This window comes from Lagenorhynchus albirostris, chromosome 4 (genome assembly GCF_949774975.1).
Source record: "Lagenorhynchus albirostris chromosome 4, mLagAlb1.1, whole genome shotgun sequence".
NCBI lineage: Eukaryota > Metazoa > Chordata > Mammalia > Artiodactyla > Delphinidae > Lagenorhynchus > Lagenorhynchus albirostris.
In genome coordinates this window covers 116,576,321-116,591,409 of record NC_083098.1, presented here as the reverse complement: position 1 = coordinate 116,591,409, position 15,089 = coordinate 116,576,321, and the positions used below count along the sequence as shown (strand labels likewise).

At 38.9% G+C, this 15,089-nt stretch overlaps 1 protein-coding gene across 5 annotated transcripts in view; it reads left to right on the top strand.

The window, feature by feature from the left end:
• Window positions 1-15,089, top strand: part of PAPSS1 (3'-phosphoadenosine 5'-phosphosulfate synthase 1) — a 108,757-nt gene that overhangs the window by 22,848 nt on the left and 70,820 nt on the right. For all 5 annotated transcript variants that reach the window (XM_060148561.1, XM_060148565.1, XM_060148564.1 and 2 more), the window contains 2 exons: window positions 1,884-2,022; window positions 6,087-6,205. In XM_060148561.1, coding sequence (XP_060004544.1) covers window positions 1,884-2,022; window positions 6,087-6,205 — 258 coding nt within the window. The remainder of the gene's footprint in view (window positions 1-1,883; window positions 2,023-6,086; window positions 6,206-15,089) is intronic.

Sequence of the window (15,089 nt, the reverse complement as noted above, 5' to 3'; positions counted from 1 at the left end):
TTATATGCTGTAGTTTACACAGTGAAAGCAGTTGAGAAAAGTGCTCAGGGACTGTGCAGTGTGAGCAGTGGTCTCCTGGTAGAAGGTGGGCAACACCAGTGCCGCAGGGGAGCCTGCATAGGAACGACCGGGGAGTAGCATGACTGCAGTACACAGGGTTAGTAGTCTGAAATGTGGCAGAATGGCCTGGAAAGTGCCAGGATTGAGGGAATTTTTGTATGATTTGTTAGCTCATCTCTTTTTAATGGAAGAGAGTGACTTTTACTTGTTTGTTGCCAGTGGAGAAGGGGGAGGTTGAAAATTCCAGATGCAGCAGCAATAATGGATTGAGCAAGGTTCATTAGCAGGAAGGGGATTTTTTTTTTCTTATGTACAATTTTTAAAAGTTACTTTCCATTTACAGTTATTACAAAATATTGGCTCTACTCCCCATGTTGTACGCTACATCCTTTAGCTTATCTTACACCTAATAGTTTGTACCTCTGACTCCCCACCCCTGTGTTGCCCCTTCCCCCTCTCCTACTGGTAACCACGAGGTTGTTCTCCACCTCTGTGAGTCTGCTTCTTTTTTGTTATATTCACTAGTTTGTTGTATTTTTTTTTTAATTAATTTATTTATTATTTTTGGCTGCATTGGGTCTTCATGGCTGCGCGTGGGCTTTCTCTAGTTGCAGCGAGCAGGGGCTACTCTTCGTTGCTGTGTGCGGGCTTCTCATTGCAGAGGCTTCTCTTGTTGCAGAGCACAGGCTCTAGGCTCGAGGGCTCTAGAGCGCAGGCTCAGTAGTAGTGGCTCACAGGCTTAGTTGCTCCACGGCATGTGGGATCTTCCCGGACCAGGCCTCGAACACGTGTCCCCTACATTGGCAGGCGAATTCTTAACCACTGCACCACCAGGGAAGTCCTGTTGTATTTGTTTAGATTCCACATACAAGTGATATCATACAGTATTTGTATGATATCATACAGTATTTGTATTTCTTCTTCAGAAAGAAGAAGAGTTTCACTTACAAAGGAAGCAGTGTTCCAGAGAGAGTTGAGGCCGAGCAGTGAAGGTATTAGCAGAGTTGGGGGTTAGGAGCCATGCAGAAAAGTTTTGGGGATGCTAGAGATGTGTAGCGCCTGCAGGGGTTTGTGTTTGGCAAGTGAATAAACTAGCCTCGGGGTTCTGAATGGATCCCTTGTGAAGTTACTTTCACGCTAGCTCAGGCTGAGGTTTGAGCCTGTTGTTAAGAGAGAGGCCTGATGACTGACATCTGCATTTAAGCTGGGCTTTGGCTCAGCTTCCTCGTAAAATTTAGGTGAAAGTTTTAATGGGGCATCCATTGTTCTCCCTCCTGGAACTTGCCAGTATCTCAGAATAGCAGGCCTTTTGAGGATCGGGGAGGGGGAAGGGTAAGCTGTGACAAAGTGAGAGAGTGGCATGGACATATATACACTACCAAACGTAAAATAGATAGCTAGTGGGAAGCAGCCGCTTAGCACAGGGAGATCAGCTCGGTGCTTTGTGACCCCCTAGAGGGATGGGATAGGGAGGGTGGGAGGGAGATGCAGGAGGGAGGGGATATGGGAACATATGTATATGTATAACTGATTCAGTTTGTTACAAAGCAGAAACTAACACACCATTGTAAAGCAATTATACTCCAAAAAAGATGTTAAAAAATAAATTAAAAAAAAATCCTTAATGAAGAACGGGTGTGTTAATCTAATAATTTCTTGGGTTTATTTTTTTCAGTTTGTATTTTCAAAATATAAATTAAACTTTGTCTATTTTCCACTAACACAGCTGAAAAGCACTTTTACTTGTCGTTGACATTAATACAGTACCCTTGATTCATATGAGCACTCTTTATTACATTTCTGTATGTGCCTTTTTTTCTAAGGATCGCAACAATGCAAGGCAAATTCATGAGGGTGCAAGTTTACCTTTTTTTGAAGTGTTTGTTGATGCTCCCCTGCATGTTTGTGAACAGAGGGATGTCAAAGGACTCTACAAAAAAGCACGGGCTGGAGAAATTAAAGGTAAGCAATATTTGTTTCCCAGTTTGTCTTTCCTTAGATGTTTCATCTTACCATATCTGAGACTGATAATCTTTTCTAAGAGATGGAAGTTTTCAAACAACTTGGAGCTACTTGAGAAGAGAAAGCAGGTCTTGTTACACTGTTGTATCTCTCAGGCCTACCAGTAGTACCTGGCACTGTGTACACTCAGTATCATCGATCAGGTTGAAATCCTACTCACAAGGCAGTTTTAGAGGACTGGGACTTTGGGAAGCCTATTTGGTATAATTAGGTACCTAGCATTAGATTGGCTATTAGTCGGATAGTTGCTGCCACTTCTGTTCTCTTTGTTCCAGTGAAGATGTAGGACATTCCGTAGCTGCTGGGAAAAATGCCTGAATTACAAGCATCTTGAGAGCAAGGAAAATGTCTCATTCTTATTTACATCATAGTGCCTGGAATGGTCTGAAATTCATTCTATGTATGATTGTTGCAGTAGATTAAATTAACATATCTGTGATTTTATCAAAGTACATACAGCTTGTATTTTCAATTTTATGGTCTGCTCCCAGAGTTTCAACTATGATGAAAATTTGGACATAGAAAGAGACATTTAGAACCCGTTCTGCCGTCGCCCTTGATACCAGTCATTCTGTTTATCTTTTAGACATCTTTTGACATTAGCCCTGGTCTATTACCGGTATTATTATTAACAGTAACAGAGGGCATGTAGGTTCAGCATTGTTTGGGATCAATTCATGCCCCTAACTTTTGTTTGCCTTCCCAGCAGGGAGTGTGATAGCCTCAGACTCCAGGAGCTCTAGGAAGTGTGGATTTTAGCACCAGCTTCTGGCCCTAGAAAGGAAAAGGTGGAACAGGAAGGAAAATGCTTGTTATGCTGGGCTCTTCTGTTTGGACCTGGGAGCCCATTAGCAGTTGGGGCAAGTTCCACTGGCCATGGTGAATCTGGTTCCTTGGGCAGGGCTCGTATCCAGTCTTGCCATCATGGAGACTCAGGTTTCACCCATTAAGCCTGTACTTTCTTGACTCAGTGAGAATAGGCTGCCTGACCTGAATAATATATGACAACAGGAGGGAAAACAGTTTATCCATTTAATTTCTAGGTCACCCCCTCTCTGTTGACGGCCAGTGTGCACTTCTGCAAAGAGAAGCAGAACAGTGTGTCCAGGATCCTGAAGTCCGAATCTTTTACTTATTTTAACTGTAGTTGCTTTTCTTGTTTTTGCAAGGATGGATTGGCGAGGGAGGTAGATTTGTTTGCTCAGCTGGAGTAAGCACCCTGTGAGCCAGGACAACATCTTTACCACTTTGGTATTTTTAGAATTTAGCACAGAGCGTGGCCCAAAGCATACACACACACAGTACACACACACAGTAAATGCTTCTCGAATGGATTAGAAGGTGGAGTGGAAATTGGATGTTCAACACTTTGATCAGTGCTTTCTATTTGCAAGGTTTATATCTGGTGCTGGGGATGCAAAGATGAATAATAAGACTGAATCCAAAATACCTTGAGTCACTTACAGTTTGTATTCTATATCTGGGAATGTGCTTGTATTAGTTCAGTTTTCTATGTTTTACTTGTTTACCAGGTGTTTCGTAACTCCTTTGAATAGACATTGATAAAATGTTCTTAGGTTAATGTATACTTGTGTGCATGTGTGTACACACGTTTATTTATTTTAGGTTTGCCATGGTTCTAGAGTTCCTGACTGGACAGTTTTCAAAATCATTTACTCATCGTAAGAATGGTGCTTAAAAAGTTTCCTACCAATGCTGTTTCAGAGCCTTGATGGTAAACATTTCAGGGACAGGTGAGATTGCATACATTCAGCAGACTTCAGGCTTTTATAGGCCTTTATATGACATTTACTAAACTGTAAATATATGCCTGTGTCAGCTACTCTTAAATACCTAGATTATTTTCATGAGTAACGCTCAAGTAGTTATTATTTACTTAAATATAAACGTTTTTCTCACAGTATACATTTACTGTAATCACTTATGGGCTAAATTAACTAGGAAGAGACTTCCTGGGCTTTTAAAATGTTAAACCAAGTCTTCTAACACAATGATCCTCAAAGCTTTGCTGCACATAAGCATTATCTGGTGGGACTTAAAAAATCTAGTGCCAAGGCTGTACCGCAGACCATTGAAATCAGAATCTCTTAAGGGTGGGACCCAGTGATTCCAGCATGTAGCCACATTTGAGAATCAGAGCTTAAGAACTAGTGTTTTAACCAGGTTTGTTTTTTCCCCACGTATTTTACTGTGACTCACCACTAATACTGTCGGGAATATTGGTAATGCAAAAATTTCTTCTTGGGTTCAGAACTTCATGTGATACTTAAAAATATGAAATAAAAAAAAATGAAACAGATGCGCTATAGACTTGTAGTGTTTATTTTAAAGCTTTTTAGTAATGATTGTAAGTTCACGTTGACCATTCTAACCCAAGAATGACTTGGCATTCCAAGGCAGACAGATCTCGAATGACTTAGGTATGGAATAATATGAAAGATAGGAATAGCATATCTTCAGCTCAGCCAGCCCATTCTGTGGTTAACATCAGGTGTTCTTTCTCTTCTAGGCAGTTACACGGTAGCACATGTACAGATAGGGAAAATCTAAATAGTGGTTAATATCTAAATGGGTTACATTTGATTGTGGAACATTTTTGGTGATATAACAGGATTCCTTGCTTATGTTCTGCTTAAGCTAATAGTAGTTCATCTGTCTTGCCTGAACACTTCATGTGATGGCAGAAGAACCCTGCAGAGCTTCAATTCGGCTGTAGATAATCCTGGTGAATATAATGGACAGATTGACTTGGCATTGGTTTTTGCACTGAGAGGGAAAAAAATCTTGTCGAGTTTGGTTTTCTGCCCAGGGTTTCGGCACTATATCCTGTGTTCCCGTGGAGAAATGGGATGCTCTGGATTACTTGGTATTCATTCCTGTTTTCTTCACAGGCAATGTAGGCATTTACTTAACAGAAAAAAGGAAGGGTGATAGAAATATCATCAATCTTCATTATTGGAAGATTCCAGATTTGCAAGTGTGCCTACTCACTAAAATTTGTTACCCCACATCCATATACCCACAGTACTTTGGCTGTCACTTGTAGACACACACAGAGCAGCAGAATTTTAGTCACCCGGAATATACATTCCCAGCTGAAGTTGAACAGAGCTTTTGTGTATCAGCTCTCATACTGTAAAGAAGTGTCCTTTTCTGTTTTGTTTTGTTCTTTTGGTACGCAGGCCTCTCACTGTTGTGGTCTCTCCCGTTGCGGAGCACAGGCTCCGGACGCGCAGGCTCAGCGGCCATGGCTCACGGGCCCAGCCGCTCCGCGGCATGTGGGATCTTCCCGGACCGGGGCACGAACCCATGTCCCCTGCATGGGCAGGCGGACTCTCAACAACTGCTCCATGAGGGAAGCCCAAGAAGTGTCCTTTTGATGGCCTGTTTAGTGCCATGTGTTTTACTTTTTTTTTTTCTTTTTGTTGGTGATTTTGCTGTTTAAAATGACCCCCCGGCACAGTGCTGAAGTACTGTCCAGTGTTCCCAAGGGCAGGAAGACTGACCTGCCTTGTGGAGAAAATACATGTGTTAGATAAGCTTTGTTCAGACATGAGTTCTGGTGCTGTTGGCCATGAGTTCGGTGTTAATGAATCAGTACTATATATGAAATGAGGTGTCTTTAAACAGAAACACTCATAAAACAAATATATTAATTGGTTGACAAAAATTTGGTGACTAGAGGCCCACAGGAAACCAAACCCACATTTCTTTTAGAAGCAGTGGTTCAGTATTCACTAATTTTGTGTGTGTGGCAACTTATTGAAGAGAACTACTGCGAATAAGAAGGATCGACTGTTTGTGTTCAAAGAAGAAACAAAAGTTTAATTAGAAATCTTCTCCCAGGAAAGAAGTTTCAATATTATAACCCCGTAACTTAGACGGGGCAGCATAAATATGAACTTCAGCATAGCAGAGACTTGCACTGAGGAAACAAACCTATTTTAATTTCCACTCCCTCTATTATCTTTTACCTTTTATAGGTTTCACTGGGATTGATTCTGAATATGAAAAACCAGAGGCCCCGGAATTGGTGCTGAAAACAGACTCCTGTGATGTAAATGACTGTATCCAGCAGGTTGTGGAACTTCTACAGGAACGGGTAAGAGGAGGTCCAAGAGGGAATCCCCAGAGAATAATTATATCCATCTCATAACATTCCCCCTCCAAAAAAAGGGTGGTGGTAATATGGAGTAACATTTGTATTTTATATTCTTTTTTTCTTCCAATTTTATTGAGATATAATTGCCATACAGCATTGTATAAGTTTACAGTGTACAGCATAATGATTTGACTTATGTACATCACGAAATGATAATCAAAATAAGTTTAGTGAACATCCATCATCTCACATAGGTAGAGAATTTAAGAAATAGAAAAAAATTTTTTGTGTGTGTGATAAGAACCCTTGGGATTTACTTTCTTAGAAACTTTCATATATGACATACAGCAGTGTTAATTATATTTATAATGTTGTACCTTACATCCCTAGTACTTATTTACCTTATAACTGGAAGATTGTACCTTTTGACAGCCTTCATCCAGTTTCCTCTCCCCCCACCCCCTGCCTCTGGTAACTACAAATCTGATCTCTTTTTTTGTGAGTTTGTTTGTATGTTCATTTGTTTTTGAAGTATAATTTATAACACTGTGTTAGTTTCTGTTACACAACATACTGATGTTTTATATACATTTCAAAATGATAACCATAATAAGTCTAGTTACGTTGCCACAAAGATATTACTTAGTTATTAACTGTATTTCCCACACTGTATATTTCATACTCATGACTCATTTATTTTGCAACTGTAAGGTTGTACCTCTTAATCACCCTCACCTATTTCTTTCTTCCTCCCCCAGTCCCCTCTCTTCTGGTAATCTTTTTGCTCTCTATCAATAACTCTGTTTCTGTTTTGTTAAGTTTGTTCATTTGTTTTGTTCTTTAGATTCCACATAAAAGTGAAATCATACAATATTTGTCTTTCTCTGTCTGACTTATTTCACTTAGTGTAGTATCCTGTGGGTCCATCCATATTGTCATAAATGGCAAGATTTCATCCTCTTTTATGGCTGAGTAATATTTCATTATATACATATACCACAACTTTATCCATTCATCTATTGATGGGTACTTGGGTTGCATCCATTTCTTGGCTGTTGTAAATAATGCTGCATAGGGGTGTGTATAGCTTTTCTAATTAGTGTTTTTATTTTCTTTGGATAAATACCTAGGAGAGGTATTGCTGGATCATATGGTAGTTCTATTTGTAATTTTTTGAGGAATCTCCATACTGTTTTCCATAGTGGCTGCACCAATTTATATTTCCACCAATAGTGTATGAGGGTTCCCTTTTCCACACATCATCGACGATACTTGTCATTTGTTGTGTTTTTGTTAATAGCCATTCTGTCAGGTGTGAGGTGTTATCTCTATAGTGGTTTTGATTTGTATTTCCCTGATCATTAGTGATGTTGAGCATCTTTTCATGTGCTTGTTCACCAACTGCATGTCTTCTTTAGAAAAACAGATCCTCAGATCCTCTGCCCATTTTTTAATCGGATTGTTTGGTTTTTTTTTTTTTTTTTTTGCGGTACGTGGGCCTCTCACTGCTGTGGCCTCTCCCATTGTGGAGCACAGGCTCCGGACGCGCAGGCTCAGCGGCCATGGCTCATGGGCCTAGCCGCTCCGCGGCATGTGGGATCCTCCCTGACCGGGGCATGAACCCGTGTCCCCTGCATCGGCAGGCAGACTCTCAACCACTGTGCCACCAGGGAAGCCCTGTTTGTTTTTTTTGATCTTAGTTGTGTGAGTTCTTTGTATATTTTGGATATAAACCCCTTACCAGCTATATCATTTGCGAATATCTTCTCCCATTCAGTAGGTGGCCTTTTTGTTTTGTTGATAGTTTCCTTTGCTGTGCAAAAGCTTTTTAGTTTGATGTAGTCCCGTTTGTTTACTTTTGCATTTGTTTCCCTTGCCTGAGGAGACATAGCTTAAAAAAAAAATACTATTAAGACCAAAGAGCATACTGCCCATGTTTTCTTATAGAAGTTTTATGGTTTCAGGCCTTACATTTAAGTCTTTAACCCATTTTGAATTTATTTTTGTGTATGGTGTGAGAAAGTAGTCCCAGTGTGATTCTTTTTTTAAAATAATTATTTTTTCGCACACACACCCACCCACACACACACAGACACACACGATGTATTTTATTTTTACAAGAGATAGACTGACACCAAGCATTGTAAATGGATGACCACAACAAAAGCAACAATGAATGTAATTACCAAACACGAAACACACTCATACTATGTCATAATATTGACATTCAGTCCAGTAATAATCCACTGTAACAGCTCCTTTACTTTGCAGTGAAAATTGATTTGTATATTTTTTGCCTCTGAGTCCTTGTGGGATTTTTTTTTTTAAATTCAGACAGAAAGTCACAAAAATTATAATCATCCTCATCAGTTCACTCAGTCCCATGTAATTAATTTTTTTTTATGTTGATCTTTTGTTAGCACTTTTATGAGTTCATCAGTTTTCCATTAGAGTTCTGAAAATGCTTATTCATTCAGTTCAGCAGTATAGTCAGTTACCAGAAACCTGTACTTGTCAGTCTTTTCCATGAATTCCTTGAAGATGAAACCCTTTAATAGGAACATTTTTGCAAAAGCCTCAGAGTACACCCAGAACTGTCTGTGAATGACAAAAGACTTAAGAATGACCATGGTTAAAGATTTGATGAAAGTTCATAATAATGCAAGTGACAAGGAAATTTAGTTATTTCTGAGATATACATTTTAAAGTAATAACTAGAATTATGACTTATAACATTATACCAGAACATATAAGATTTTTAGAAATTTCATGTAATGTCTGAAACATTTATATTAACATATTTCCATACAAATAACCCAATGAAAGTTTAGTATTAGTTGTTTTGTTTTTTTATACTGCAGGTTCTTATTAATCATCAATTTTATACACATCAGTGTATACATGTCAATCCCAATCGCCCAATTCAGCACACCACCATCCCCACCCCAACGCAGTTTTCCCCCATTGGTGTCCATATGTCTGTTCTCTATGTCTGTGTCTCAACTTCTGCCCTGCAAACTGGCTCATCTGTACCATTTTTCTAGGTTCCACCTACATGCGTTAATATATGGTATTTGTTTTTCTCTTCCTGACTTACTTCACTCTGTATGACAGTCTCTAGATCCATCCACGTCTCAACAAATGACTCAATTTCGTTCCTTTTTATGTCTGAGTAATATTCCATTGTATATATATACCATAACTTTTTTATCCATTCGTCTGTCATTGGGCATTTAGGTTGCTTCCATGACCTGGCTATTGTAAATAGTGCTGCCATGAACATTGGGGTGCATGTGTCTTTTTTGAATTATGGTTTTCTCTGGGTATATGCCCAGTAGTGGGATGCTGGATCATATGGTAAATCTGTTTTTAGTTTTTTAAGGAACCTCCCTACTGTTCTCCATAGTAGCCGTATCAGTTTACATTCCCATCAACAGTGCAAGAGGTTTCCCTTTTCTCTGCACCCTCTCCAGCATTCGTTGTTTGTACATTTTCTGATGATGCTCATTCTAACTGGTGTGAGGTGATACCTCATTGTAGTTTTTTTTTGTGTGTGTGGTACGCGGGCCTCTCACTGTTGTGGCCTCTCCCGCTGCGGAGCACAGGCTCCGGATGCGCAGGCTCAGCGGCCATGGTTCATGGACCTAGCCGCACCATGGCATGTGGGATCTTCCCGGACCAGGGCACGAACCCATGTCCCCTGCATCGGCAGGTGGACTCTCAACCACTGCGCCACCAGGGAAGCCCCTCATTGTAGTTTTGATTTGCATTTCTCTAATAATTAGTGATGTTGAGCAGCTTTTCATGTGCTTCTTTGCCATCTGTATGTCTTCTTTGGAGAAATGTCTATTTAGGTCTTCTGCCCATTTTTGGATTGGGTTGTTTGTTTCTTTAATATTGAGCTGCATGAGCTGTTTATATATTTTGGAGATTAATCCTTTGTCCGTTGATTCGTTTGCAAATATTTTCTCCCATTCTGAGGGTTGTCTTTTCGTCTTCTTTATGGTTTCCTTTGCTGTGCAAAAGCTTTGAAGTTTCATTAGGTCCCATTTGTTTATTTTTGTTTTTATTTCCATTACTCTAGGAGGTGGATCAAAAAAGATCTTCCTGTAATTTATGTCAGAGAGTGTTCTTGCTATGTTTTCCTCTAAGAGTTTTATAGTGTCTGGTCTTACATTTAGGTCTCGAATCCATTTTGACTTTATTTTTGTGTATGGTGTTAGGGAGTGTTCTAATTTCATTCTTTTACGTGTAGCTGTCCAGTTTTGCCAGCACCACTTACTGAACAGACTGTCTTTTCTCCATTGTATATCTTTGCCTCCTTTGTCATAGATTAGTTGACCATAGGTGTGTGGGTTTATCTCTGGGCTTTCTATCTTGTTCCATTGATCTCTGTTTCTGTTTTTGTGCCAGTACCATATTGTCTTGATTACTGTAGCTTTGTAGTATAGTCTGAAGTCAGGGAGTCTGATTCCTCCAGCTCCGTTTTTTTCCCTCAAGACTGCTTTGGCTATTCGGGGTCTTCTGTGTCTCCATACAAATTTTAAGATGATTTGTTCTAGTTCCATAAAAAATGCCATTTGGAATTTGATAGGGATTGCATTGAATCTGTAGATTGCTTTGGGTAGTACAGTCATTTTCACAATATTGATTCTTCCAATCCAGTAACGTGGTATATCTCTCCATCTGTTGGTATCATCTTTAATTTCTTTCATCAGTGTCTTATAGTTTTCTGCATACAGATCTTTTGTCTCCCTAGGTAGGTTTATTCCTATGTATTTTATTCTTTTTGTTGCAATGGTAAATGGGAGTGTTTCCATAATTTCTCCTTCAGATTTTTCATCATTAGTGTATAGGACTGCAAGAGATTTCTGTGCATTTGGATCCTGCAAGTTTACCAAATTCATTGATTAGCTCTAGTAGTTTTCTGGTGGCATATATAGGATTCTCTATGTATAGTAACATGTCATCTGCAAACAGTGACAGTTTTACTTATTCTTTTCCAATTTGTATTCCTTTTATTTCTTTTTCTTCTCTGATTGCTGTGGCTAGGACTTCCAAAACTGTGTTGAATAATAGTGGTGAGAGTGGACATCCTTGTCTCATTCCTGATCTTAGAGAAAATGCTTTCAGTTTTTCACCATTGAGAATGATGTTTGCTGTGGGTTTGTCATATATGGCCTTTATTATGTTGAGGTAGCTTCCCTGTATGCCCACTTTGTGGAGAGTTTTTATCATAAATGGGTGTTGAATTTTGTCAGAACCTTTTTCTGCATCTATTGAGATGATCATGTGGTTTTTATTCTTCAATTTGTTAATATGGTGTATCACATTGATTGATTTGCATATGTTGAAGAATCCTTGCATCCCTGGGATAATTCCCACTTGATCATGGTGTATGATCCTTTTAATGTGTTGTTGGATTCTGTTTGCTAGTATTTTGTTGAGGATTTTTGCATCTATATTCATCAGTGATATTGGTCTGTAATTTTCTTTTTTTGTAGTATCTTTGTCTGGTTTTGGTATCAGGGTGATGGTGGCCTCATCAAATGAGTTCGGGAGTGTTCCTTCCTCTGAAACCTTTTGGAAGAGTTTGAGAAGGATGGGTGTTAGCTCTTCTCTAAATGTTCTATAGAATTCACCTGTGAAGCCATCTGGTCCTGGACTTTTGTTTGTTGGAAGATTTTTTTTTTTTTGGTACGCGGGCCTCTCACTGTTGTGGCCTCTCCCGTTGCAGAGCACAGGCTCCAGATGCGCAGGCTCAGTGGCCATGGCTCACGGGCCTAGCTGCTCCACGGCATGTGGGATCTTCCTGAACCGGGGCACGATCCCGTGTCCGCTGCATCGGCAGGCGAACTCTCAACCACTGCACCACCAGGGAAGCCCTGTTGGAAGATTTTTAATCACAGTCTCAATTTCATTACTTGTGATTGGTCTGTTCATATTTTCTGTTTCTTCCGGGTTTAGTCTTGGAAGGTTATACCTTTCTAAGAATTTGTCCATTTTATTGGCATAGAGTTGCTTGTAGTAGTCTCTTAGGATGCTTTGTATTTCTGTGGTGTCTGTTGTAACTTCTCCTTTTTCATTTCTAATTTTATTGATTTGAGTCCTCTCCCTCTTTTTCTTGATGATTCTGGCTAATGGTTTATCAATTTTGTTTGTCTTCTCAAAGAACCAGCTTTTAGTTTTATTGAACTTTGCTATTGTTTTCTTTGTTTCTATTTCATTTATTTCTGCTCTGATCTTTATGATTTCTTTCCTTCTGCTAACTTTGGGTTTTGTTTGTTCTTCTTTCTCTAGTTGCTTTAGGTGTAATGTTAGATTGTTTACTTGAGATTTTTCTTGTTTCTTGAGGTAGGCTTGTATAGCTATAAACTTCCCTCTTAGAACTGCTTTTGCTGCATCCCATAGGTTTTGGATCGTTGTGTTTTCATTGTCATTTGTCTCTAGGTATTTTTTGATTTCCTCTTTGATTTCTTTAGTGATCTCTTGGTTAGTTAGTAACGTATTGTTTAGCCTCCATGTCTTTCTTACATTTTTTTCCCTGTAATTCATTTCTAATCTCATAGCGATGTGGTCCAAAAAGATGCTTGATATGATTCCAATTTTCTTACATTTACTGAGGCTTGATTTGTGACCCAAGATGTGATCTATCCTGGAGAATAATCCGTGTGCACTTGAGAAGAAAATATAATCTGCTGTTTTTGGATGGAATGTCCTATAAATATCAGTTAAATCTATCTGGTCTATTGTGTCATTTAAAGCTTATGTTTACTTATTTATTTTCATTTTGGATGATCTGTCCATTGGTGTAAGTGAGGTGTTAAAGTCCCTCACTATTATTGTGTTACTGTCGATTTCATCTTTTATAGCTGTTAGCAGTTGCCTTATGTATTGAGGTGCTCCTATGTTGGGTGCACGTATATTTATAACTGTTATATCTTCTTCTTGGATTGATCCCTTGATCATTATGTAGTGTCCTTCCTTGTCTCTTGTAACATTCTTTATTTTAAAGTCTATTTTATCTTATATGAGTATTGCTACTCCAGCTTTCTTTTGATTTCCATTTGCATCAAATATCTTTTTTCATCCCCTCACTTTCAGTCTGTATGTGTCCCTAGGTCTGAAGTGGGTCTCTTGTAGACAGCATATATATGGGTCTTGTTTTTGTATGCATTCATCAAGCTGTGTCTTTTGGTTTGAGCATTTAATCCATTCATGTTTAAGGTAATTATCGATATGTATGTTCCTATGACCATTTTCTTAATTGTTTTGGGTTTGTTTTTGTAGGTTGTTTTATTCTCTTGTGTTTCCCACTTAGAGAAGTTCCTTTAGCATTTGTTTTAGAGCTGGTGTGGTAGTGCTGAATTCTCTTAGCTTTAGCTTGTCTGTAAAGCTTTTGATTTCTCCATCGAATCTGAACGAGATCCTTGCTAGGTAGCGTAATCTTGGTTGTAGGTTCTTCCCTTTCATCACTTTAAGTATATCATGCCACTCCCTTCTGGCTTGTACAGTTTCTGCTGAGAAATCAGCTGTTAACCTTATGGGAGTTCCCTTGTGTATTATTTGTCTTTTTTCCCTTGCTGCTTTCAATAATTTTTCTTTAATTTTTGCCCATTTGATTACTGTGTGTCTCGGCGTGTTTCTCCTTGGGTTTATCCTGTATGGGACTCGCTGCGCTTCCTGGACTTAGGTGGCTATTCTTCCCATGTTAGGGACGTTTTCGACTATAATCTCTTCAAATATTTTCTCGGGTCCTTTCTCTCTCTGTTCTCCTTCTGGGACCCCTATAATGCAAATGTTGTTGTGTTTAACCTTGTCCCAGAGGTCTCTTAGGCTGTCTTCATTTCTTTTTATTCTTTTTTCTTTAGTCTGTTCCGCAGCAGTGGATTCTACCATTCTGTCTTCCAGGTCACTTATCCGTTCTTCTGCCTCAGTTATTCTGCTATTGATTCCTCCTGGCGTAGTTTTTATTTCAGTTATTGTATTGTTCATCTCTGTTTGTTTGTTCTTTAATTCTTCCAGTTCTTCATTAAACATTTATTGCATCTTCTTGATCTTTGCCTCCATTCTTTTTCCGAGGTCCTGGATCATCACTATCATTATTCTGAATTCTTTTTCTGGACGGTTCCGTCTCTCCACTTCATTTAGTTGTTTTTCTGGGGTTTTATCTTGTTCCTTCATCTGGTATATAGCCCTCTGCCTTTTCATCTTGTCTGTCTTTCTGTGAATGTGGTTTTTGTTCCACAGGCTGCAGGATTGTAGTTCTTCTTGCTTCTGCTCCCGCTTGATTCTTTTGCAAGTAGCTGTCCACTTTTCCCAAAATGATTTATTGAAGAGGCTGTCTTTTTTCCCATTGTATATTCTTGGCTCCTTTGTCATTGATTAATTGCCCATATAAGTGTGGGTTCATTTCTGGGCTCTCTGTTCTGTTCCTTTGATCTATGTCTGTTTTTGTACCAGTACCATACTGTTTTGATGACAGTAGCTTTATAGTATAGTTTGAAATCAGGGAGCATGATACCTCCAGCTTTGTTCTTCTTTCTCAAGATTGTTTTGGGTGTTTGGGGTCTTTTGTGTTTCCATACAAATTTTACAATTATTTTTTCCAGTTCTGTAAAAAATGCCATTAGTATTTTGTTAGGAATTGAAGTGAATTTGTAGATTGCCTTGGGTAGTGTGGTCATTTTAACAATATTAATTCTTCTAGTCCATGACCAAGGTATATCTTTGCATGTTCGTGTCATCTTCAGTTTCTTTCATCAGTCTCTTATAGTTTTCTGAGAAGAAGTCTTTTACTTCCTTAGTTAGATTTATTCCTATTTTATTCTTTTTGATGTGATTGTAAATGGAATTATCTTCTTAATTTCTCTTTCTTATAGCT